Below are 27,765 nucleotides of genomic sequence, written 5' to 3'. Positions count from 1 at the left end.
TACTTGGTGTCCCATCAAAAACATTTGTAGAATCAAGGCAGATTAATGAAGATATGAAAGACCACATTTAAAAGGATTCATACATAAAGGTGCATTTGATGCTAAGATAACAAGCAAGCTAATTAGTAACAATAAGGTACTGAACTAAAAGGACAGTGTTATAATTTCAGAGAATGCATATAGTAACTTAGGAAACGAAGTGACCACATATCCGACAAACCTCATGTTGCTAATTGCAACTCCAGTCTTTTCTATGGAATAAATGTGTTAAAATACCTCGGTGAAATTCTGTCTGCACAGTGAAATTCTGCATCTTAATGATGTAAACTAAGCCATATATATATATATATATATATATATATATATATATATATACACACACACACACACACACACGTACACAATACAATGTCACAAGGAATATCAGTAACATTAATGGATAAACCATTTTCTCAGCATAATTTAGTATTCTATTTTGCATTTATACATTAGTAAATTGCTCCACAATTTTTTGACCAGGCGAAATATTTCTCCAAAACTGTTTTTGCCTTCTGCCTTTAGTGGAAACATGCCATCCTTACCGATGGACCATATTTTCCAAAATATGGACTGCTATGGAGGTTTACTAAAGGACATTAAGCATTAATGTTAATGTGTGTTTTAAGTGTAAATAAATTTAAATAAGATATGTTTGTAAACAGAACTCCAATTTATTCCTCTACATATCTTTTATGGGCACATTATAGCATTTTGATTCCACAGGACAGTCAAATTTTGGAACTTGTAATGAATAAATAGTAACAAGTGTAATAAAACAATATTATATAACACATTATAATAAAATTATTAATAAAGATCTAGGACATGCCACAAGCATGTATCATTGCAAAGGCTTATTAAAAAGCAACATTGCGTCATATAACATTACTGTACTATTATAAAAACTAGAGCTACGCATACTGATGATTGTTAATGTGTGCTACAAACTTTATCTTCAGTCGTTACTAAAGACTTTAGAGTGGAATTCTCCAGTAGTCCAGTAGGTGGCGCATACATTCTATAAAGATATAAAAGTATAAACGGAAGAAGAGGAAGGAGGGGTGTATGTTGAAGTGTAGTCAGTGAGTGCACTCTGCTGCTGTTTTCTTGTGAGCTCACCTTCACGCCCTGCCAGCTCACTGGTGCAAAGTGGCTGAGCTTCTGATTGGCAGAGCTCCGGTGACATCAGAAGAGTAGCAAAAAAAGGCTAAGACAAATGCAAATTGCAAGTGGAGAAAGAAACAAGCTCACCGGTGAGGGATACATGGAGAAAGGGTTATGCTCCAATCCTGCCTGTTGCCCATGGGATAGAGAAGGAGATATTGGAGTCTGCACATCAGCTCATCAGAAACACTCACAGCCAGCACAAACCCCTGGATATGTTGAGATGACTTTACATGTTCATGCCAGATTTCCCCATTCACAGCTGCAGAATATTACTGCTCACGTTATAGCCTGCAAGGAAACTTCACTTCTGCATTAGACGAGAAACGTTTTTTTGATTTTTTCTTTTGCGCAGGATAAAAAAAAATAATAGTTGGGACTTTGCTACAATTCCTTGCAAAGGAAACCGGTTGCTTTTAAAGTATGTTTAAAAAGAGGCGGACTGTGCTCAGGATAAGCCCAGACTTCTGCTCAGCAGCCGTAAGGAGGACACGGTGTAACAGCAAGTGATGTGGAAAAAACACAGAGAGCAGAAAACTCTCATCCAGATACAAACACGGCACACAGGTACTGTCATTAATGCAGCCTATACAATAACCTGACATTGTGAACCTAGAATATGTAAGATCTTTGCAATGTATATACTTAGTTTTTTAAATCAACCCTACCTGCATTATTATGTTATCTTTTACAATTGTAAAATGTATATTTTGCTTTTTTTTATTTTCTGTACATGATCAATCGAAAGGTGACCAGTTCTGCTCTTTAAGCCTCTCATACATGCAAAAATATCCTACATTGGATCAACACTTCTAAATATTTAATTCCTGCTGGAGTCATTTGATTTATTTTTTCCCCCCTCCACCCCTTTAACTTTTTTTTTTTCCCTCGGTGGCCAATAAACGATCATGCCGCTGTACTGGGATTTTAACACCTGTACAGTGAGTGCACCAGTGTCTAACCTTGTGATCTAATCCTGCAGCTCGCAGACACAACACATTCTCTAGAAGGTAAACAGATTGTGAACACACGTGCAGCCTTGCTCCTACATCACCTCTTCTCTCCGGCCCCTTACTCTGATCTCCTGGGGTATTCTGGGAATGCTTAACACCTCATAGGGGGATGAAGCATAGCACCTCATTGGCAGCCCTGTCACTCTGTATTAATATACATGTGCCTAAGTTAACCTGGTCACATTTATTGACTGTATTAACCTTTTCAGTCCCAGTTAGACATGTCACTGTGCTGAACTTGCCTCAGACCTAGCAATGAGCAAATTTTTATTTGGATGGAATGTGTATGTAGTTAGGTGTTAAGCATGGCTAATTAACTGAGCTCTGAAACAGAGTAGCCCTGTTCTAGTGAGATGCAGATTTTTATTTTTTAAATTAAAAAAAAATAAATCAAAATTTGTTTTCTGTTTGTAAAACTTTAAGGCAATAACATCCTGTACAACTGAAAGTACAATGGTGCAATTAGGGCCCTGCATTTAAGAATATCATTATTTTATCCCTTCCTCTCTGTATGTATATAATATATAGTAAGCTGTTTTAAAGTGAATGTAGCAATCCTCACGGTTTTACTGCTTGGGACCAAATGTGTACATTTACGTGGGCATTGGGGTGTTCTCTTAAACACCAAAAGAACCAGCAAAACTTTAATAAACACTATTCTAACAATTATACTATCTTCTGTTTAGAAGTTCTTATTTACTTTGTTTCCTGGATGTTTAACCTCACTGTGATAAAAGTAACAATTAAAAGTTCATTTTATAGTACATACATAAATGCACTACAAGTAATTAATAGAGCATCACATTAGAGATGACCGGTTGGGCACTTGTGCTAAGCGACAGTGTGTGTGTGTGTAAAATTCTGCTTCCATATACATGACCTGCATTTGCCCTGTAGAGGTTACTTATTTCTGTCCCTCTCCCTCCCTCTTGTCCAGGTTGACAATGGTAGCTGGGATTCGTTCTCTGCTCCTTCTGCTGCTATATCAGGTGCTGTTGAGTGGCTGCACCAGGCTGATCCCAGAGGTGGAAAGAAGGAAGTACACAGAGTCTGGCCGGGCGTCTCCCGAAGAGTCACAGGGCATCCTCAACCAGTTTGAGCTCCGGTTGCTCAATATGTTCGGCTTGAAGAGGCGTCCGACCCCTGGCAAAAACGCGGTAATCCCTCACTACATGCTGGAATTGTACCATCTGCACTCGGCCCAGCTGGCAGACAACCAAGACAAGCCCCCCATGGATTATCAGAAGGAGCGTGCAGCAAGCCGAGCGAATACAGTCAGAAGCTTTCACCATGAAGGTAAAAATAAAATAAATGCATAGAAAAAAAACACACTAACTTTTCCAAGTGTACCTGTTACCTACACAAAGTGATGGCTTCCAGTTTGTGATCCAATGTTCAGCCTAACAAGTCTCTAGGAATTGGTGTCTTTACTGGAGTACAAAGTGCGCTGCTCCTGTTAAACCTCCAATGTGGACACAATGCCACTTATTAGAGCATTTTCAGCTTTTAAAGTTGAATATTAACAGTTTTCTTGCCACAGAGTACAGTCTGTTACTGGTTCCAGTGGCTGTTAAATACATGAAAATACTTAACGTTTTAGCAAGCGTATGCCTGCTGTGGCAGATCCCAGCTTTAAATTGTCATTTCAATGGAGATCTGTTTGTTATTAGAAGTATTTAAATGCTATGTTAACCTTACCCCTAAACCATTTATCCTTATCAGGTGTATTGTGTTAGTACATTGAAGAGCAATTGTTCCTTGATAATGGTTAATGCATAGCCTGTGGATCACATGCCCTCTTGACAGCTTAGCTATTAGCAGAACACTCTGCTGCCCCCAAGTTCTACATATTTATTCTAAGTGCCCTACAGGAGCTGTGGTGAGCCCTGTCCGGGGTAGCTTCTTATAAAGCTGATCCTTAATTGCTTCTAAACAAATTTTACGTGTGTTGAGCTTCTGTTCCCTTCCAGGCTGATTAGTGTAGCCTCAATTTAATTGCTGATTTATGTCTTCTAAAGTTTATCCAGTCCCTCACCCCTTGTGAGTTGCTCAGATTGAAATCCAAATTTAAGAATTCCCACAGATAGATTTCATTTTTAATGCTAAATACTAACCAAAGCCCCTAATTTACAGTTGATCTGAGGTTGTTTGTAAAATTTCTAATCCTTATCTAATCCTCGTGAGATATCTAGGGAACTTGTAATTGTGTTGGTTTTTTTACAATGACTTTTTTGTCTTCTGGTAAACCTTGGATAGTCTCACTGTGGATATAAGACAAATCTCCCAAAACAGGCTGATAATAGACTTGTAACAGCTGTCCACTTGGCTCTCGTGCATCTCTGAAAACAGATGAAATGATTATTGTATAAAGATGCAGCGGATTCCTTTCATACAAGCCCTTTTTATTAGGTGTAAATCCTCCTATGTAATCTTGCAAGTACTCAGACCATCCCGTGAGTAATTGCCTAGATATAAACATTGCTTATGTTTTCAAGGTGATTTACAGAATTTTGTATCATTTTGCTTAATTATTTTTACTGGCTTTGTGATTTATTGTTAAATATCCAACATGGGTATTTGTTTGCTGAGCGCAACAGTTAAATATTTTCTGCTGCACAAAATACCTTATGAAAGTCCTGTGTGAACAGAGGGCTATTGATGAACATGTGTAGAGCCTGTAATCAGCAGTAGCAACAATATCAACGGATATACTGTGTAAATCTTGACAGAACTCCAAAATTGTATATTTTTTTTCCCCCCTGCTTAAAGGTCTAGTATGGGATATAGCAATCTTTGGCTTAACTCCTGTCGTCCTGCGTAAGCTACTGGCTGTAGATCAATTGTGCATTATATATACCTTATGTATTATTATTTATATATATATATATATATATATATATATATATATATAATGTGTTTGGGTGCTTAATTTATAGACCTAGTATCTTATATCTTGAAATGCTGCATATGCATATATTTTGTTATTAACAGAGATGTAAAGTCTTCAAAGACCTTTTGTAAAATGTTTACAATTCTAGAATATCAAGTAGTGTTTTGCACTTTGTACTTAAGTGAACAGATGAGGCTATTCTGCTCCCAAAATTGTAACAAAGATTAGAACATATTTATATGTCTGTAGCGCCTCTGGCTTAATAGCGATGAACATATCATCAATATAATATCTATAGAAGAAAATTGCAACATATACTAATAATAATTATTCACTGACAAAAATACATTGTGTAAACCAAAAAAGTTGCCTAGACCCCAGTGTGGGTGATTGATCTAAAAGTATTTAAAACTTGGCAGTGTTGGAACTTAATGTAGAGTAAAATTTAGATGCTCTGCTATTGTCAGAACGTTTCCGAACTCTGTTAATGACATCAAGCTAATATATTCAGTAGTCCAACAGGAAGCATCGTGCAGTATGAAACATTCTGCTTAATTCCAGCAAGAAAACAATCTTTATGCTTCCGGATACTCCGCGCATGGCTGTTTGTTGCATATCTGACAAGAGCAAGCAGTAAACACCTTTTGTGACTACAGACTGGTATTATTATAAATCTGAATGATACAACTGCAGCTTCTAAACAGAAGGGTTGTGTGACATTACTAAACCTGGAATCCCTTTCACTGTCCTTTCCATGTCATAGCAAGCAGTCAGGTGCCCCCTTTGCTTACATACTGTAAAGGCAGTCATTTTTTGGGATTAACCAATATTTGCCTACTCTCCCAGAACATCTGGGAGACTCCCGAATTTCAGGAGTCCGTGAGAGTAGACCAGTCTCCCTGATTCCACATCTCCTACTCTTAAAGAGATCAAGTGGCTTTGATGATGCGATCTGTGGGGGGGACTGTAGTGATGCCAATCACATGACAACACCCCGCACTTGCTCTTTGGATCTCCCTCCTGGGGCTCCCAGGGGGGAGTTCCAAAAAGTAGACAAGTGTGCAGACTGATAAGCTGCATTCTAAAATATTGGTTCAGCCTAGAAAATTGCTGTATGTAGAGGACGAACACATGCATCTAACAAATCAAACTCGGCAACTAGCAATCCCATCTGTTTACGTTTATTATATCAAGGTTGATTATTTTATGTAAGAGAAGCCCCTGCTCCAACAATATGGTGGATAAATGTTCACACAATACTTTGTTTCATAAATCCCTTCCTGTAGTAATGACCACAAAACCACGTGGAGTGGAATGTTTGTCGTACTCTAGAGCCTCTTGGTGCAAAGGACCTTTTAGAAGCCAAAGTTGATCATGTTCACTTTTACGTCAGAGGCTAAGCAGGTCTGTTTTTATTAACAATCTATTCATATAGTAAATACTGATTGCTCATGGTCTTGTTGCTAAGGACAACACCATACCTCAAGAGAAGCCTTAAAACCCCCTGAACGTGAAATAAAATAAGGAAAATCACATAAGACAATATGCAATGGGCCGCATGATATTATTTAACTAATCAGTTTTCTACTGCATGTAAAATCTCTGTTTGGTGGACTTGCATTGAAAAAAATATCTGCATGTTAAAATAAAAAGTTTATTTGCGGAGGGGGAGGGAGGGGGGGGTCCAGTGTGTCCTTATCTCAGCATATCTGTTCAGTCTTATAAACTGTATATACATATTTGTTATGTAACATCTGCATTACTAAGCTTGAGCTATGGTACTGAACCCTTGCAGAAGTGAGTAACCTAAAAATAACTATGGTTCCATAGGCAAGTGTAGAGGGATTACATACTCTTACGTTGGCTCTGCATTTTTGGACATTGGGATATCAAGACTTAACAAATACCCACCATATTTTAATCTGCCTCAGGCAGTATGTTGGTGCTGTGTGTGTTTATGATATATAGATATGTGTGTGCCCATTGCAATGCATAGGGAATGAAGGAATTTGAAATCTGTGTCTTTAGGACTATATTTCCGAATTGAGCAACTTTGATGCAGGGACATAAGGGGGAAGGCTTGGCCACCCCAGCTTGTGCAGAGAGAGCATAGTGAGGAAATTTGGGGGGGGGGGTGGGGGGCACAGAATTGCCAGTCTCGTCTTATCTCATGGCCCCCTAGTGACCGCAGCCTCTGTAGTGGTGATAGTTCCACCGCTGGTTTAAGGATTGGCTGTGTGACTGTTGTTGTTATGACAACCACATATCAACACACTACTGTACTTAATATATACCTATTCAGCTCTAATGGATAGATCTTATACATATGCCAGAGTGGTGATTAAAAATACGAATTCATAAATTAGAAGACATCTTTCAGTTCTTCTCTATAGATGATTTTCTTCTGAATCTGAGCTTTTTAATTGTAACGCTGGTACAGATTTTAAACTTACTGTCTGGCAATACTGGGGGCTAGGGTGGGATTCTGTCCAGGGCACTATCTGTGGCACTGTATATAGTGCTACCTGTGTTCCTATGTTTTTTTTCTGGGTGCTTACATTTTTTTCACAGGGAACAAAGGCATACTGGTAGGTTAGGTAGTATATGTATATATTGTTGCATTATATACTATTATAAAGTACACGCTACTGTAAATTATAAGAATATTCTATGTCCAAGAGGAGTTCCATGATCATATAAAGGCATAATGAACGCTTTTCTGCTAGTCCTGCAAATCCAATGGAACTTCTGTTTATATAAAGAAAGCTTGTGTTTTGGCTACCTGTGGTCTCCACATTGGTAACAAATGTGATCAACCTCCAGAGAGGAAATCTATGAATCCTGTGAGTTATTGTACACAGGCCCGGCCCTCCCATTAGGCAAGGTTAGGCACTTGCCTAGGGCGCCGGGCTCTGGAGGGCGCCACAGTATTCTAAAATACTTTAAAACTGTGCGGCGACCGCTGACCATACCTGTCACGGCCGCCGACACAGCATCAGATGCACGGGGAGGGGGGGGAAGAGGCTATTTTGTCACCACCGCCGCCTCTCTGCTCCGTCTCCTCCCCTCCACTTACTAGTGTCAGTGAGTGGAGGGGAGGAGACGGAGCAGAGAGGCGGCGGCGGTGAGACAAGGTAAGGAGAGGAGGGAGGAGGGCGGTGATTTTTGCGGGGGCGCCGCTTTTTTAAAAATGCCTAGGGCGCCGTGGACCCTAGCACCGGCCCTGATTGTACAATGTCAGCTGATCTTAATGCACTAGTGCAGTGTTGGCTAACTTGTGACACTCCAGGTGTTGTGAAACTACAAGTCCCAGCATACCCTTCCAGCAATAAGCTGCTATATATTGACAAAGCATGTTTCTCAACACATGGAGTGTCACAGGTTAGCCAACACTGCACTAGTGACATGGACAGATGTTAAATATCATGCAAAATATAACCTTCTACTAAATAAAGATTTCACCTGGGTAACATGACTTTCTAGTGGCCAGTGAAGGTACAACACTCTTGTATATGAGGATCAATCGGCTCCTTCAACATGCTTTGTTTCCAATTGAAACCCGTGTATTATAAGTTATAATGTACTCCTTAATATAGAATTAAACATATTAGGTGTCACCCTGCAATACAGTCACCTGTTTAAAAGAACAAAACAAACAAACATAGAACCGCTCTGGCTGCGACCTCTTCACGGAACTCCTCAGTGAATTCTAACATCCTTCTCTTTTACAGTAGAAGGTGCATTATTATGATTGTACAATGTTGACCTGCATAAGCAGCGATGTTTGGGTGATGAAACATTATTTGTCTTAACGAAGAGATATACTAGAAAAATAAACAAAACAAATGTGTTGTATAGTTATTCCTGCTGATTAATACTGTACAATAGTTAATTAGTACTAGAATTTGCAGGATTTAACCACTGGGGGTGCTGTTCTCTTGGACAATAATTCATGTATTTTGCCTCATCTCTTAACAATTTTCCCCATGTCACTAAGTCCATTATAGTTATATACAGATGGAGTTCCTATCTTCTAGTACAGTGCAATCTGATGCCTCTTATATTGTAAAATACACACTAGGTCAGTGATGGCTAACCTGTGACACTCCAGGTGTTGTGAAACTACAAGTCCCAGCATGCTTTGCCAGCTATCAGCTAGTTATGTACTGGCAAAGCATGCTGGGGCTTGTAGTTTCACAACACCTGGAGTGTCACAGGTTAGCCATCGCTGCACTAGATCATGTCATACTGTGCTGCCTACACCTTTGCCATTCATCCCAACCACAATGCTACTGTAATGCAAAGTTGATGCACTGAGTGACAGTCACTTGTTTGTGCCATTTATCTTGATGAAATACTCTCCCTCTGTATCCTATACATGTATTGCAAAATTGAACCCTACTTACAATTGGGGTGTGTTTTCAGTGTTTAGGGTAAATTATAGAAACAGCTTGTGTATACTTATATGACAAGCCCATGTAATATTTACTAACGTATATAATTCCATGGTTTACCTTGGGCCTGATGGGGATTACTTTTGCAATTTTTTTTTTACCGATACAAGATACAGGATGGTACTTCCTAGGTGTCCCAGCTTTTGATCCAAATTTAATTGCACCCCTTAATATAGAAGTTAGCTTATTTGTAGGGTAGTCTCTTACTGGTGCTTCCTGTGTCAAGGTGTACAGTAATGCATGGAATTTCCTGATTCCCTGGTGCTCATTCTATGCATATGATTGGGAGAGATTGTGAATACTGGTCTGGCTTGGCTCTAGACTATCCATTTATTGCCATAAGCCTTTATTGGCGTCCTAAAACCCTGTATTCAAAATGCATTACCATTAAAGGCTGACAAGTCGTACTGTGTTGTTCCTAAAGCTGGGTACACACACACTACAGAAATTTCGACCAACTTTTTATGCAGAGCGATTTTACATGCGATCGATGGTCCGATCGCTCAGTCCATGGACTGCATACACACTAGCCTTGTTTAGGACGATAAAGGGAAGAGCGGACGTCCCTATAGCGACTTTTTACATCCATGTTGTGGTGAGCAATGACTGTAATTTCGTACTCACTGTTGTGGATCGGTCGGAAGTTTATACACACTGCACAGCGGAAACGAGATTGGACCGAAAATATTAAACGGTACGACCAACCAAATGAGGCAATAATCGTCCATTTGGGCAGACTTTCGACCATCGTGTCACTACACACACTGACCCGACTTTTAAACAAGCGGTCGAATGTCGGCTGTTTGAGTCGATTATTGGATGAAAACAGTGTAGTGTGTACCCAGCTTTAGATGGGACAGTCAACTTTTATTGATAAGCTTACAATTTCAGATTTCTGTATCAAACAGATTATGCCAGCATTATTCCTTGGGAAATGTATATATTTTTCAATCATACTCTTAAGTCAAGCAGAGTAATCCAGGGATTCTGTTCTTTGAATCACAACATTTTCCATTTTAAATTTTATTTCTTGTAAGTGGATTTTTACATTTTGTTATGGGTATTTATTTTCCGCATTTTTGAAATACGTGGAAATAAATCAGATTTTTTTTACACATGTGACTTGGCCAATACAGTTGCTTGTTTAGTAGTGTCATTGTTTCATTAATTAATTTCACCTTGTGTTTCACTTCCTATTAATTACATGGTTGCTTCTGTTCTGATTTGTAAGTGCTTATGCACAGTCCAGGGGGTAAATTTATCAACCTGCGGGTTTGGAATAGTGGAGATGTTGCCTATAGCAACAAGTCGGATTCTAGTTATCATTCATTTAGTACATTCTAGTGTCAAGATTCTATCGCCCTTAACATCCTACTATTTGAATTAATGTACAACTGCCTTTATATAACAAAGCCTTTCACATACATACTGTATGCTTTATAAAGCTGATTTTTGTCAAAGAGAAAAAAATTTGGAATCGTTATCACAGGTATTAGAACAAAAGTTGATGTTACACATTTGCAAAAGAATTAGTTGTACTAAAGCTTATTAGTAGTGATTACTGGCTTGTAGAAGTGGGCATGTATTTTATTTTTATTGGTTGTTTTTTTTTTTTTTTTTTTTAAATACTTATTTTAATATTTAAACAAAATAATAATAAATAAAATAGTTTTACAGTTTGTGGTTCTGATTGTGAGTGAAATTAGTTTTATATGCATGTAATACAGACACATAAGTGGGGGAACTAGAATTGGAATGGTGCATTTTGCAGATATTTTTTTCTTCTCTGAGTATTAAGTAGCCCACAGGATGTATTTTTAAAGTCTGCTACCACATGTACCACTAATTCCTCATCTTCCTAAGGGTGTTTGGATTGCTGTTTCACTTCTCATTTAGAAAATCTACTATGTACCGCTAGCTTCCCAGGTTGTTGGCTGGCTACTTTATAGGTCTTTGAGCACATATTCTGCTTTTGGCAATAAACTGGTTTTTATTTGTTTTTTTGCATTCCACCCCTCTTCCTGATTTATAAACTCAGTTGTTTTACTATACGTAGAATATTGCTGTTGATTTCTTGTGATACTTTTCTGCAAATCCTTGATGCTATCTGTAACTGCCATTTGGTAATGATGGAAGCAATTTTTAAATGGAACATGTTGATGTCACATTCTTTAGCCGACATAATAAGAGATTTTCAAACCTAAAAGTTTATTTCAGATTAAATATAGGAGTTTCCAAGCATTGCCATAGGTTTATAAACTTGTAATTTCACTGTGATCTTGCTCATTTCTATGTATAAGCTAGTACTTGTTGAGGCTGAGGCTATTGATAAAAGTGCTCGTCTCATGTGGTTTGTGCATTTCTAGGTATGAAAGTAATCTCTTCAGTAATAAAATAGTTGAGTCTTGGTGTGTGATTCATTCCAGCTCGCTCTGCTTTAGAGTCCGAGGTTTACAGATACTTGACTTAAAAGTTGTGTTTAATCGTCTCTTACCTAGAGCCAAGACATACATTTACAGGCTAATAATCTTCGCTTTGATAAAACATTTTTGGAGGACTTTTGAATGCATGAAAAAAATGAAAATCTATTTTATAAGCAGACTTTTTACCTTTTGGTTAAATGAATTATGATCTATCTGTGTTTTTTAAGCAAGTGAGTTTGTAAACTTTGCAAGGACAACACAAGTCTTTCTTCATAAGCCAATTCTGTTTTAAGATGTTTTGAAGTATCTTCTGTTTTAGAAGTGAGTACATTATACATCAGTGATGGCTAACCTGTGACACTCCAGGTGTTGTGAAACTACAAGCCCCAGCATGCTTTGCAAGCTATCAGCTAGTTATGTACTGGCAAAGCATGCTGGGACTTGTAGTTTCACAACACCTGGAGTGTCACAGGTTAGCCATCACTGTTATACATGCAACAATTTAGGGGTTGGAGAAGAATTGTAGTTTTATAACTGGTGTTAAATCTCCACTAAAGCCTGTAAGGATAACCTGTGTACAACCTCTGTTCACGAATACATGCGGGGTGGGACACCTACAGGGGACAGGGGATAGCCTACAAAGAAATATAGGTATTTTCTCAGAACCATGTTTCTACCAGAACGAGCGTTGTGTCTGCATTTTATTTTGTTTTAAACAAATGCACTTGACGTGTATTTAATTATCAGTACTACTGGAAAGTTAATATAAGCTTCCCCAATAAATTCATGGAATAATGCCACCCTTCTAAATGCGAGTAAAAACACGAGTGGGTATGGTATGATTGAATACAGTGGGTTCCATTTTCAGACTCCTTTACATATATTGTGCTAACGTTTTCAAACTAATGAAATTAACGCCAGTGGGTATGAGGTCTTGAGGCGTATTCACTCACAATGCCTAGAGAATCATTTACAAAAAAATATGGGCCTGCATATATGTATATGCCTTGGGGAACAGCCTACTGTATGATGAAACTATGACCATGAACTTTATAAACTTTTTAAAGCCAACAGTGTCACCGTCTGGTTGAGAAATTGGTGGATTAATAAAAAAAAGTGGGGGATTTCCTGCATTAGTGGTATTAGTTGAGGAGAAATACAGAAAACATTTATTTAATGGAAGGGGTATTTTTAGTGGGGTAGTAGGTTGGGCTTAGATACAGTATTGCACTGCGTATCTCACCAACATTTATTTATATAGCGCCAGCAAACTCCATAGTGCTCTACAATTGGGGACAAACACAATCATAGAAAATACTGGGTAATGCAGACAAAAAGGTAAGAAGGCTGTGCTCGCAAGCTTACAATTTAAGTGACAATGGAAGTTTGATACATGAAGTTAAGTCTACGTATTGCATTTCAGTCTGGCCAGATTGCAAAGATAAAAGTGATTTGTATGCTATATGATCCAATCACACAGCAATGTTGGTCAGAGGGTTGTAGTCTTGTGTGAACTGTGCAAAGGGTGGTAATAGGGTAAACTAGGGAGGTGAAGAGGGTGGTTGAGGAATATTATAAGCTTGCCTGAAGAGTTGGGTTTTCAGAGAACTCTTTAAGACTTTCCTCGGGTCTACAAACCTTTATGTGTGAGGAAGGGAATTCCCTAGAGTGGGTGCAGCTCGCTAACCGAGAATGGGAGCATGTGAAGAGAGGGGATGTGTGACGCAGATCTTTTGCAGAATGGAGGTGTCGAGTTGGGAGATATTTTGAGACAAGTGAGGAGATGTATGTTGGTACAGTTTTGTTGATGGCCTTGTAGTTTAGCAGAAGCATTTTATATTGGATTCTGTAAAAAACAGACAACTAATGTAGAGACTGACTGAGTGGTTCAGCAGAGAGAGCGATTTGCAAGGAAAATCAATCTATCCGTCTGTTTTGGGGAAGAGAAGTAAAGAAGGAATTGCAATAGTCCATGCGGGAGATGATGAGTGCATGAATTAGTTTTCGCACTGTCTTAAGTGTAAGATATGTGCGTATTCTGAAAATGTTTTTTAAATGTATGTAACTGTTTAAAAAAAATAGACCATGGTCAGACAAACATTCCCAAAGACAAATCTTCCAAACCAAGGACTGTCCCTCAGTGGCATTTGGCAACTATTCTGTATATAATGGGAACATTATGTGCTAAAACTGTGTTCAATGAGATACAGAAGTATAGAATTCACATCACTTTGGGAAAAGAAATTGTATATGTGTGTGTCTGTTGCATCACACATGTTTGAATTGCACTCTATTACTAGGTTGGAATATCCAAATTTGTAAAAAGTGAAATGCTAATATTGGAACCATGGAAAGGAAATAGTAATGGGCTGTCTGTGATTCCAGCTGAATCCAATGCTTTGTCTGTTTGAATTCAACTCACTGTATCTGCACCAAATGCACTTTTTCTATTGTGAGCTTCAAAGAAATTAGTCGACCATTCTTACAATTATCTGGAATAAACACAATGCCATTACAAACATAACAACTTCCCACAGCAGCTTGGGTTATAGGTAACATTTCACAAACAGCTTTTTAAACCCACTCAGGTATTCTAACATTTACCCTGAGTTGACCATTAGTGGAACTTTTTTATTGATGTCTATGAATACCTCTATTTGAAATAGATACAGTGATGTTACTTCATCATATATAATCATACACAGACGTGATCACTGAACACTTCTTTTTATCCTAGTGTCACTATTAAGCGCCACTACTACACAAGGTAATGAGAGGAGGAAAAACATGGGACAGACTGGGAGAATAAGACATGACCACTTTTAACTGTTTTATTATATTTCAAAAATAGTGTTCACATTATTGGGTGGGTGGGGAATCTTATCTAGAAAACCCCTTGTCCCATGCATTCTAGATGTAAAACAAAACAATGCCTCTTTAGACAAGAGAGGTATTCTTTGTGGAATGTACAGACAAAAGTGTTTACACACACAAGCGATTTAATCAGTTTGTGGGTTCCACCAATATTCAGGAGGATGCAGCATTTCAATGCCTCTTGGTGCTTTAGTGATGTCACTGGTTTCTTGGGCATTGGAAAGCTAGATTATCATGGATTCAGTCACAAAATGACTACATCCACTGTATATAAGTGACAGGAACGCTTTATAGTGGACTATAACAATGCAAAGTAGTGTATATTTCTCCCTATCAAGTGCAAAACTGGATTTTATTTTTCATTAATCAAAATTAATTGTTTTTCTGTTTTCCTTTTGAACTAGAGTCCCTAGAAGATATTCCAGAATCCGGAGAAAAGACCGTACAACGTTTCTTTTTTAACTTGACTTCCTTCCCTAATGAAGAGCTGATCACGTCAGCCGAGCTTCGGATTTTTCGAGAGCAGGTTCAAGAGCCATTTGAAAGTGACAGCAGTAAAGCTCTGCGTATTAATATTTATGATATAATCAAACCAGCTGCTGCTGCCTCCAGGGGACCTGTCACAAGACTATTGGACACTCGACTGATACATCATAATGTCAGCAGATGGGAGAGCTTTGATGTCACACCGGCTGTTATAAGGTGGATTGCACACAGGCAGCCTAACCATGGCTTTGTTGTAGAAGTGACTCAACTGAACAATGAAAAAAATGTCACAAAGAGGCATGTGAGGATAAGAAGATCTTTACTACCAGACAGAAACCATTGGTCCCAGATAAGGCCACTTTTAGTGACTTACGGCCATGATGGCAAAGGACATCCTCTGCATAAAAGAGAAAAGCGACAAGCAAGGCACAGGCAAAGGAAACGGCTTAAATCAAGCTGTAGGAGACATCCGTTATATGTCGATTTCAGTGACGTTGGCTGGAATGATTGGATTGTTGCCCCACCTGGGTATCATGCCTTCTACTGCCATGGAGAATGCCCATTTCCACTTGCAGACCATTTTAACTCAACAAATCATGCTATAGTACAAACTTTAGTGAATTCAGTTAACTCCAACATCCCGAAAGCTTGCTGTGTCCCTACAGAGCTCAGCGCGATCTCTATGCTCTACCTTGATGAAAATGAAAAAGTTGTATTAAAAAACTATCAAGACATGGTTGTTGAAGGGTGTGGGTGCCGTTAATAAAGTATAACTTACAAGATAAAACCACACACCTAAAAAAACACAAAGTTGACACTTTAATATTTCCCAAATGGAGACTTTATTTATGTAATGAAAATGCTAAAAAAAAAAAACTGTTATTTTGAGTATATATTTATGTCTACAAAAAAGTTGGGAAGCAAATATTTTAATCAGAGAAATATTCCTTTTTTTTTTTTTTTTTTTTTAGTTGTACATTTTATACGGGTTTTGTACCCAGCACATGAAGTATAATGGTCAGATTCTTATTTTGTATTTATTTTCCATTATAACCACTTTTTAGAAAAAAAAATAGCTGTTTTTTTTTGTATTTATATGTAATCAAAAGAAATATAGGGTTTGTAAATAAGTTTCTTAAAGCAGATTTGTTGTATTTAAGTTGAAAGGTATACATGGGAGGTCAAGGAAAATGCTAAATATTTTACTTTCTTCTATGCTACTGTTGAGGTCATTAGTTTAAACCCATAAGAAAGAAGTTAATCTCAAGAATTACCAGGAAGGATAATCGTATTGTACAATTCTCAGGCATTTTGCAGTACTGGCTGTACAGTCCTTTGAACAACTCCAAAACCTTTATAAAATATGCATTCTTTGGATTAAAAAAAAAAAGTAGTAATTTAGAACAAATTCAGCCATTCTCACCTTGTTTGTTCTTCCAGTGGCCAGTAGACTTGAATAATAAAACAATGAAGTATTATACCGTAGAATAAAAAATGTGCATGGTGTGAATGTGTGTCTAAAGGTTGTTGAAGGTCATTTTTTCTCCTAAGCTGGATATTATTATTATTTTTTTTTTTTTTTATAAAAATCCAGAATTTTATTTAATGTAATTGCCTTATCTTGCTCCTGAGTAAGAGAATTGTTCTTTCTCCTTTTCTGCTTTGTTCTTTTAGTAAAGGGCTGGTAAATAAAATATACAAGTGAGTTATACATGGAAATGTATTTCGGAACATTCACAAATATATATATATATGAATTTCCACACTATAACAGAACATTAAGGGGTAACTTTACTGAAAAAAAATAATAATAAATGTTTAAGAAGCTTAGACCCAAGGGGCTAGATTTATCAAACATTCTAAAATGTAATTCTGAAGGTGTTGCCCATAGCAACCTATCAGATTCTAGTTATCATTTATCTAGTACATTCTAGAACAGTGAAGTGCAACACGAAAGAGGCGGAGGGTACAGTGAACTCTCTTCTTCCCCGGCTATGCTGCGTCACCTCCCTGCACTGTGTAGAGGAGGTCATGTGATGCAGAAGTCAGTTGCCCTCGTTCTGATACGATCAGAAACAGCTGCCTGGGGGTCGCAGGTGAAGGCCACCACTGTTCTAGGAAATTATAGCTAGAATCTGATTGGTTGCTATGAGCAACACTTACACTTTTCCTTTTAAGACAGTTTATAATAAATCTAGCCCTGATATAGCTCCATTAAAGTGTATCTAATGGCTGCTCCCCTCCTCTATGCTTCTAAATTGTTTCAATGGGAAAGCAGTCAAACTGCTGTAGAAGGGGTACACAGGACCTACCTTCAGCTGCATCATTTTCCAGGAGTTACTGGGGGTTTAAAACTCCCAAGCATCAATAGATGTCTGTAGTGGGTGTTTACATCCCCAGTGGCATTGGCAAAATAACTTGGATAGAGATAGATTCAGTATACACCTTCCTGCGCAGAATAAATGTTTGACCACAGAAACCATTTGTAAATAGTGTTGGGAGAAGAGTAACTTGGTACACTATAATAAAGATTGTAAATAACCAATGATTAATGGTTTATTTTTCAGTGGAGTTAACAAGCCGTGTACTGCATCCTTCAATAAACTTAGAGATGTACAAATTATATATAATATATATATATATATATTTGTGAATGTTGCAAGTTTTATATATACACTATGTGTTTTTTTTAAATATTTAAAGCTCCTTTTACTCTTGGTAACATCCTATATTTCACTGTTTGTACTATGCACAAAGACAAAATTAGAAACAGAATAATTTTTGGAATAAAGACACGAGGTACATGTATTAACAAAAGAAAAATGTATTGCAATATGTATCTGTTGCACTCTTCAATAGGAGAACACACACACTGCAGAAATAGTAAAAAGCTTTTTCAATTTAAGGTAGCTGTCAGTGCTGCTATTGGGCATTTTCAATTCCATTGCGTGTTTTTGGGTTCACTGATAATTTATTGCAGATGGGGCTGGCTTCATACTGAATGCTCAGCTTCATCTCTGCACAGTGGAAACAGCGCTAGGTAAATTAGATGAATTGTGTTTTCTTGGCAAAGCCATGAAAAATAATTTAATTCCAGTAGTCCTATTACCCTTCGGTACCTCTTTCCCCGTTCCAAGGTTGGTTGGACTGTAAGAAATATTTAAGAGATGCTTTGCCCAGAAAAAGTGACATCTTGTAGTCTAACAAACCCAGTATCACTAGCTTGAATCTTTTTGTTTTCAGATTCCTCACCAAACTCCAGGCACCACTCATGGTTTTTGTTGTTTTGTTTGTTGTTTTTTTTCCTATTTTTTTTATTTTAGTTTTTTTGCCAGATTATCAATCCTGGGTTTTGTATTGAAGTAAAAAAAAAAAAAATGAAAAAAAAAAAAAAAAGTTCTTGAAATGTCAAATCGGATTTGGTTAATAAATGGAGGAGTTCTGACTTCAGTTCTTCTAACGTCAAATCTGTCTCTTATTTTCTTTTGATGTCCAAACTTTCTTGCTGCAGCATGAAAAAGGTTAAAGGTATTTGGTTTTTACTGTAGATGACTCCCTCCTTCCTATGTACCCTCTTGAGTAAAGAGGATATGGCTTTCAAAGGCAGTGCACTGAACCTATCCATTCAAGTAGTATTGAGAGGGGTGGGATGTATTACATGCTGCATTGGCATGAATTGGTACAGCTCCGTGCCAGTCAGCTGCTGCAGACAATACATACCTCCAGTTCTAAATATTCCTCCCAACAATGTGTTCAGGCGTTTGGAAGATGGAGACTTCAACCAATGCAAGTTGCAGGGGTTTCCAAAAGTACACCACCACTTCAAAGACATGGGGTATATTTACTAAACGGCGGGTTCGAAAAAGTGGTGATGTTGCCTATAGCAACCAATCAGATTCTAGCTATCATATATTTGTTCCATTCTACAAAATGAAAGCTGGAATCTGATTGGTTGCTATAAGCAACATCTCCACTTCTTCAAACCCGCAGTTTAGTAAATCTAGCCCTAGATCCTATAAGAACATCTAATATGTTGCATTAATTGCATAATATCAATTATGTATAACCTACATGAATTGCTCCTGAAAATGTGGATATGATGTTTAGTATCCAGTCAATCGGTGATATGCCATTTAGGGCTATACTTTTTATTGTTTGTATTAAATCAGTTTACATGATTAAATCACAAATTACTGTAATAACATGATCTCTTTTTGCCGTAAAATTAGTAATGTGACTTATCTATAACAGAAAGCACTCTATAACTAGCGATGCTGACGTTTATAACCATATCTCTTCATACATCTATACGTGATCTTCGACAAACTTCCATAAAGCTTTCTCTCCTGCACCTCTAACATCTTTCCTTTTCTTCTCTGACATAGGCATGCTACTCCTATATATCTATAATAATAATCAACTTACCAGCATTGCAATTAGCCAGAGGGTTCTGCAGCAGTGGGGCGTACCTTGCCCAAATGGACGTCCCAAGTTACATTGTGAGCTGATCACATGATTCGCACCTTCTTCCCCGGAAGAGTCTCTTAAGAATAGTTATACACTGCTGCTACCAAGTCTTCTATTATTTCCTACCCCTGACTCTGCTCAGAGTAGGGTGTAATTTATTTCCCCACAAATCCCTCTCTTTCTCAATTAAAGTTTTGTTTTAATATGCAATATATTACCTGGCCGTAACTGGACTTGTGGTAGTTGGACCATCTTCAACACAGCAGTAATTTGTATACAGTCGAAGCCTATCTTATATAAGACAGGACCTATTCGCATCTCCTCACTACAAATGTTTCAGCTGGACCAAAACGTTTTTAAATCTTTGCAATCGGGCATTCTTGAGGTTCACCTTTACCACATTTGCCAAATGATTCTATTGCACATTAGTATCCCTATATTGCTAATTGTAATTATACCTAACACCTAAAGTACTAAGGATGAGTCCCAAACATTCTCTGCATTTAAGGAGTTAAGAAAACCCAGAGATCACTTCCCACCGAGACCTGTGGGTTTTCTGATACAAGCGGAGGAAAGAATCTTTCTTCCATTAGAACATGTGGGCACGTGCACAGTCTATTACAGTCAATGGGAAATGCCAGGGATAGGGGAGTTTTTCTGGGGTTTGTTTTAGAGCATATATATCTCCCAATCCCTGGCACTTAGAAAGCTGGGAGTACCTTTGTTTGCAAGAGGGATGCCTACTCTTCTGGTATAAGTGTTTATTAGTTGCCTACATAATCAACAATAAATAGGTGCACACACTGATTTCTAAGATGGAAAACAAAAAGTGGTTTCAAATTTTAAAAGAACTCCAGTATCATCAAAAATGTAAACACACATCCAGCTCCCCTCCTACCCTCCACCGCTAAAAAGAAAACTAGTTGGATCATTGGGGTCATTTCCTTAATTACATTTTTCACACTATTTTGGCTTGTATATTTTTATTTTTACATCGTTCAAATCCTTTCCAGACAACCATACCCAGGATAGACATCATAACAAAACTACAAACCTTTTATGTAGAATCCCTGAGCTCTGATGTCATCACTTCAGTTTATTAGGAAAAAGTGTATTATAAAGAATAAATAATTGATTACAGAAAAGTCACAAGATATCTGTGATCCGAATAAAACACATGGGGCTAGATTTACTAAGCTGCGGGTTTGAAAAAGTGGGGATATTGCCTATAGCAACCAATCAGATTCTAGCTTTCATTTATTTAGTACATTCTACAAAATGACAGCTGGAATCTGATTGGTTGCTATAGGCAACATCTCCACTTTTTCAAACCCGCAGCTTAGTAAATCTAGCCCTTGGCCTACATCATTCAGCTTTTATAGGATCACAAGACTCCTCAGTGACTTTTCATACCAATACAAGTTACAGTAGGGCAATCCCATATATTATACTTTGTTTGAATGCACCTAGAACAGGATTCAATACACTTGCATTGAGAATTGCCATGATGTCTGCGTGTCTTTATTTCTCCATGTGCTCATCTTAGTCAGTGATTTCAATGTGTGAAATAAAATATAGATCAAGATGACATTCGCCGGATTAACCTGGATAATAATGTGTAAACTTTTAAATTACTCTTCGGGATTACTTTGTGCCTGGGATTTCCGTAACACCACAATAACCAAGAACACCAGTTACGGTATAAGAGATCAGGGAGGAATCCCACACTATTTCCAAATCTACTGTACAGTTGCTTATGCTCCCAGGCGAAAATAACAGAATCTTAATTATTATCTGTCTTTTTTTCTGTATATCGTTCAGGCCTTTTGTTAGTTCTTACAAAGCAAAATCAAAACGAGTCCCTTTAATGGCTAAAAGTGTAGAAATGAAACAGAATATCAGCTTTTCATCTAAACTTTCACTGAGTTTACAAAAACATTGATCACTTCACTTCCCCAGAAAAAAAATGCATCCTCTTGTTATCTATGCTACTGTGGACTGTCTTAACCCCCGACCTAATCCTCTGATTGGTTGGTTGCGCAATCGTTATATCCCGCAACTTCCCTTTGAGAAGTCACTTGGCGTTTTCACTTATTAAGCAACTCCGTTTGACCTAATTCTAAAGTTAGAAATCTAAATAGTTTTGTTTTTTTTAAAATCTAAAGTATCATCGTCTTAACTACTTTATAAATATCTGCATTATTCATATTAATGTAGCCTAAGTCAAAACCGTACACCAATATTTTCCCACACAGTATTTCAAAAAGAGTTCATAAAGGTTTTTCATTTGCCTTACTGTGTTCTATAGAATGCATGAACATGGTCTGGAAGAATGTTTTGACACACTACTGGGAAGAAACAATTATTGGCCTATTTTACTGTACAGCTTTTTCTAAATTGTTGCTTTTTTATTGATTTCAAGGGGCAACTAATTGCCATGTGGCAGCTTGATGTTAATGTTTATTGAAGATCAGGAAACAAAGTTTATGAAAAGCTTTTGTATAGTAACTGCAAAGTTTCAAGAACTGTTTTATACTTCCTGACAGTGCAGGGTAAGCTTAATGATTTGTTTTTATTACTTAAGAGTGCAAACCTCTTAGCAGTGTGGCAATTACACCACTTTTTCTATCACATACTGTACACTGCCTATTTTTCATACACTGCTTTTTGTGCAGAAACTGAAACTCATCTGTTTCGACGATCTTGTGCAAAGTTTAGTTCAGCCCACTTGTAGTTCATGTAGATTTTATGTACTTTTTCTTTACTTTTACAGCTCCCATGCTGTTTGATGCAATCAAAATGTAATATTTTTTTTTTCTAGGAATTGTTTTTATTTATTTATTAGTTTGCAGTAGTTAAACTAATATCCTAACTGGTTGCAGCAGTGAATTTTTGTGATATGTTGTGGTTGTAAGATACTTATATGTATTTTGTATACTTTGTGTATTTTGATTGAATATATCGTTCAATTACTATTACTATAGCCTATAGCAACCAATCAGATTCTAGCTGTCATTTTGTAGAATGTACTAAATACATGATAACTAGAATCTGATTGGTTGCTATAGGCAACAACAACAGATTTTCAAACCCGCAGTTTAGTAAGTATACTCCCTGGTATTGTTTGTCTGCTTGCAAAATTGTTTCCGAAGCCTGTATCTTGTGAGTCAGACTATGGGGTAGATTTATTATGTATTATTTTTATTTATGTGGAGGTTTTGCTAACAGCAACCAATCAGATTCCAGCTATCATTTTCTATAATGTGCAGGAATGTGATTGGTTGCTATGGGCAACACCTCCACCTTTGCTTTTAGAAGATTTGATAAATCTGCCCCACTCTCTCTATGTTCCTCAAGTGTTGTAGAAACAGAGGTCGCAATCTTTTCCTATATGACCCTTAGCAAGGCCTCAGCTTTAATTTTTTTTTTTTTTTTACCATCTTGTTAATCAATAACTTTTTATGATATCTGTGTAGTGTATAAGCTTTAAAATTATGTTTTAATGTCTTTTTAGATGTACACGGTCGTCGGTGTATTCTTTCTTCAAAACGTGGAAGACACAGACAAGTGATAGATGAAGTGGGTAGGCAATAAGACCACTAGTAAATTAGCAGCAGCACAGAATATTTCAGGTTTGCCAACTCACAAGTGTGAAGTGGAAATAGGGAAACCAACATGTCACAAATCTGAGCGGTTAAATGTTAAGAACAGCACAGAGTAATGATAAGAGATTCCTGTCAAACTAATGCTGAAGGATTCTTATGTCAAATCCACTTCTATGTGAAATGAATTTCATTCACCCAACTTTGTTATTCATCTTTTCAGTTAAACAAACTTATGAAAACACATTTTGATTATTATTAAATTCGCAAATGTGGATGGACACAATCTAAACACATAGTTAGACCCATGGCTGCTTTAAGTTTTTTCTGGAGAAAAGACGAAAGGTCACATTAGTGCTCCCTCTTTTCAGAACATGAGGAGAATCAAAAATGTTTACTCCGATTAAATGAATCTGTGATAGAATTTGTTTCTTTTTATTTTGAAATTCAGACACAAGATCATATATGTTTTAGGACTTAGGATGGTTTCAGATCTTGGGTTAGGGCTAAGCTTTGAGCAGGGCTGGGACTAGGTCTATGCTTAAATCCTAATGTAAGTTTAGATTCAGGACTAATGTTTGGGCAGTATAAGGGTTAGTATGTAGATTATGAAACAGTATTTTGTTTTATTTTTACCTGAATGTTTAGATTTTATCTTACACTTGAAATGAGAGACTCTCCTATTTGAACTGAGGGGTCTTTTGACTTCCTAGACTCCAGTGGGCTGAGATAAAGGGATAAATCCAGACTTCAATACTATGAAGTTCTTTGGTGGACCTCCTGTGGGCCCCCTGTCATAGTAGGCTCATGACAATTATTCATTTTGCCTCTTTATTAAAACTGCCTGGTCAGACACACTCATATGTTAAAAGCTTGTGAGATGCAGAAGAGAGAGAAAATGCAGAAATTGTCATCCTCAGAGCTATATATAGACATTCCAGTGCCCTAAGCCACAGTGAATAAATATGCCCTTTCCTACTCAGGCTTTTTGCTTGATAAAATGATACAATATAGACAACAAGAACAATTAAACTGACATAGACAATTATGTGCTGATTAGCAGTTTATTTAAATACTTCTATCAGAAAGAAAGTATAAACACATATTCTAAAATGTAACACGATACAACCAACATCTACACCACAACATTTTATGACATAATACTCAAATTATCCATTTTTGTCTATACATAAAATAAATATATACCCATACATTATCCATAATACACACTAATCTAAGGCTTTAAGCCAGCACCACTAGTCCTAATCACGAACATTGCCACCCACCACTAGTTCTAATCACCAAAATTACCCACCTATATCACCACCAGTCCTTATCACCAATATTACCCACCACCACAAGTTCTAATGATCAACAATACCATCCACAACTAGTCCTAATGACAAACATTACCCACTACCACTAGTCCTAATCACCAACATTAACATCTACCATAAGTCCTTATTACCAACATTACCCACCTCTACAACCACTAGTCCTTATCACCAACAGTACCCACCACCACCACTAATCCTAATCACCAACATCAGCCACTATCACTAGTCCAAATGACCAACAATACCAAGCACCACTTGTCCTATTGACCAACATTACCCACTATCACTAGTCCTAATCACCAACATTATCAACCACCACTAGTCCTAATCACCAATATTACCTACCGCCACTAGTCCTAGTGACCAACATTATCCACTGCCACCATTTGTCCTAATCACCAACATTACCAACCACCAATAGTCCTAATCACCACCTCTACATCACTACTCCTTATCACCAATATTACCCACCACCACTAGTCCTAATGACCAACAATACCAACCACCACAAGTCCTAATGACCAATAGTATCCACTATCGATGTCCTTATCGCCAACATTACAAATCTCTACCACCACTAGTCCTTATCACCACCTTTACCTACCACCACTTGTCCTAATCACCAACATTACCCACCACCGCTAGTTCTAATTACCAACATTACCCAGCATAACCCACTTCTACCAGCACTAGTCCTTATCACCACCATTACCCACTCTACCACTAGTCGTATTAAAAAACATTAAACATGTTACTGACTCCAGTGGAACTAATAAAGCGATTATCTAAAACTACATGAAGCCCTTCAGATAAATTACAAAAATGTAAGGGATTGGAAAGGGAGAGAAGAGAAAATGATGCACCCAGAACCACAACCAGGGCCGCCATCAGAAATCATGGGGCCCAGTACGGGCCTCCCCGGTGAGCGCCCCCCTTCCCCAATGAGGGCCCCCCCCATGAGCAACAGCGCAACACAAACTTACCTGGGGGCCCGCTGTCTTGCAGTCCGCTGGTCTCCGCTACTCTGCGCTGATGTCTTCAGCCTGGCTGTAACCATGACAGCCAGGCACCAGAATGCGATCGCAGGGGTGGAGGAATCATTCTCCTGTGATCATGTGATCTGCCTGTGGTAAGTTTGTGTTGCGCTGTTGTACCGGGCCCCCTGGTGAGCCTGGGCCCGGTACAACAGTACCCCCTGTACCCCCCTGATGGCGGCCCTGACCACAACTATGAAGGACTGAATCCAAATAATTTTCCAAGAGTTATCCAATTCTTCCACTCCATCTTCTGGCTATCAAGAGCCTAAGTCATTTTAACTTCACCAAAAATATTGACCACTTGGAAAAAGAAGAGTTTTTGTCTCATATTAAATGTGGACCGACCCATCCAAACTTATATCCAACCATTGTACTAAATAGAAAAAGTGCTCAAATAAAACTACCTAAGTCATTGCATTAACCCAAAACCCACTCCTGGGCAGGTTGTATATAAGGTGCTGGATACATTTTTATATGCCTGCTCTGATCAGGACCTCATTCCTCTACACTTCTAAAGGTTTCTCCATATCAGGTTTCCAAGAAACTTCCCTGCACAAATGCAAAAATGTTCAGGCACAGGGTTATGACCTGACTTAGCAGCTCTAGATACTCTGTAAGAGGTCACAAGCTGGTTAAGATTACTAGAAAACTGTTTTTATTACTGAAATATTATATTATATATTATTAGAAGTACTTGTGAGATTGAGTTAACACTATCCTATTGGAACCCACTGTCACTGTGTAGTGATGAGGTACACAGGTTAGGCAGTGCACCTACTTCTCTAGCCCTGGCTAGGTCCTGGGCGTGGATGTAGGTGAACAGAGGGTCCCCACACATGCAGGTTTTTTTCAATAAAGTCTCCTTACAGGTTTTGGGAGACAGGTTTCGTAACTTAGAGTGCAGTGCAAATAGATGGCTCCATAATTTGGGCTCCAGACCATCTCTATCACAAACTTAACTATTTTATTTAAGCTACTTCTTCATTCCAGCACAATACTTGGTTTCAAATAAATAAAGAACCTATAGACAGCTCCTTACTCTCTCCAGCACAGTTCTTAAATGGGCAATATGAATATGGTTGTAAGTATATTTCCTTACTCCTCCAGCACACATCTTAAACTGCTGGTATTTTCACAGAACATACCAGGTTCTCCTGGTGACAGTTGTTCCACAGCTACTCCAAGTTCAGCCTGTACCTGTCTCCAATATACCTACACAGGCTCCACAGTGTAGCTTATCTCCAGCAAACATGCAACTCTGACAATTCTCTGTGTAACTCTCAGCTGCAGTTCATCCTTTCTCAGGGTAGATGATACCACACAATTGTTTGAACTCAGCTTAGGCTCTGATACTCTATCTCCAGTGTACTCTCAACCTTTTTACTTCTCTATTCAAGCTCTGACACCCACCCTCTGGTTTACTCTGAACCGTATCTGCGGGGGTAAAATCCCTTGAGCTATAACACTCTTCTCTCTGCCCCTCCTGGGCTTTCCCACAACTGCTTCTCTTCTCTTGGGGTTCTCTTTAGTGATATGGGTTTCTCACCCTCTACGGGATTGGGGACTCCTCCCCTCTGTAGATGCAGCCACACTGCTGCATGCAGCGACCCCCCTTCTCATTTGAGGTCACCCCCCTTATGTGCCCCCCCAACTCTTAGGGGACAGTAGAGTTTGTCTCCATGTGTCTTGTCAGCATAGCAATCAGCCTGAGTCACTGCTCTTTTCACAGACACCCCTTAGTACCTTACCCCCCCCTTCCCCCCCAGAGCCCCCACCTTCAGTTACCAGGGGCATTACACTTAGTAAACACCATCTATGCCCCTGACTGCATTATAATCATTTCTACTACAGAAAAGGGAGGTTGATTGTTTGTAGCACTACACAAAATGGTGGCCCTACGAAGGAGAAGGCTCCAATTGTTGCTATGGCAACCTGCTGGCTAATCAAATTCAAATTCTGAGAATGCTGAGTCCGAGAAC

The 27,765-nt window shown here is 38.2% G+C and overlaps 1 protein-coding gene across 1 annotated transcript; it reads left to right on the top strand.

Moving 5' to 3' along the window:
* Positions 1-1,109: 1,109 nt before the first annotated feature.
* On the top strand, positions 1,110-16,920 carry BMP2 (bone morphogenetic protein 2). The gene is made up of 3 exons (XM_075204001.1): positions 1,110-1,770; positions 3,154-3,512; positions 15,262-16,920. The coding sequence occupies exons 2-3, from the start codon at positions 3,161-3,163 to the stop codon at positions 16,104-16,106; spliced, it is 1,197 nt and encodes a 398-aa protein (XP_075060102.1). The 5' UTR covers positions 1,110-1,770; positions 3,154-3,160; the 3' UTR covers positions 16,107-16,920.
* Positions 16,921-27,765: the final 10,845 nt, after the last annotated feature.

This window comes from Mixophyes fleayi, chromosome 3 (assembly GCF_038048845.1).
Source record: "Mixophyes fleayi isolate aMixFle1 chromosome 3, aMixFle1.hap1, whole genome shotgun sequence".
In the NCBI taxonomy this organism is placed as follows: domain Eukaryota; kingdom Metazoa; phylum Chordata; class Amphibia; order Anura; family Limnodynastidae; genus Mixophyes; species Mixophyes fleayi.
The sequence above is the reverse complement of the archived record's forward strand: the minus strand, read 5'-3'. Positions and strand labels throughout refer to the sequence as shown.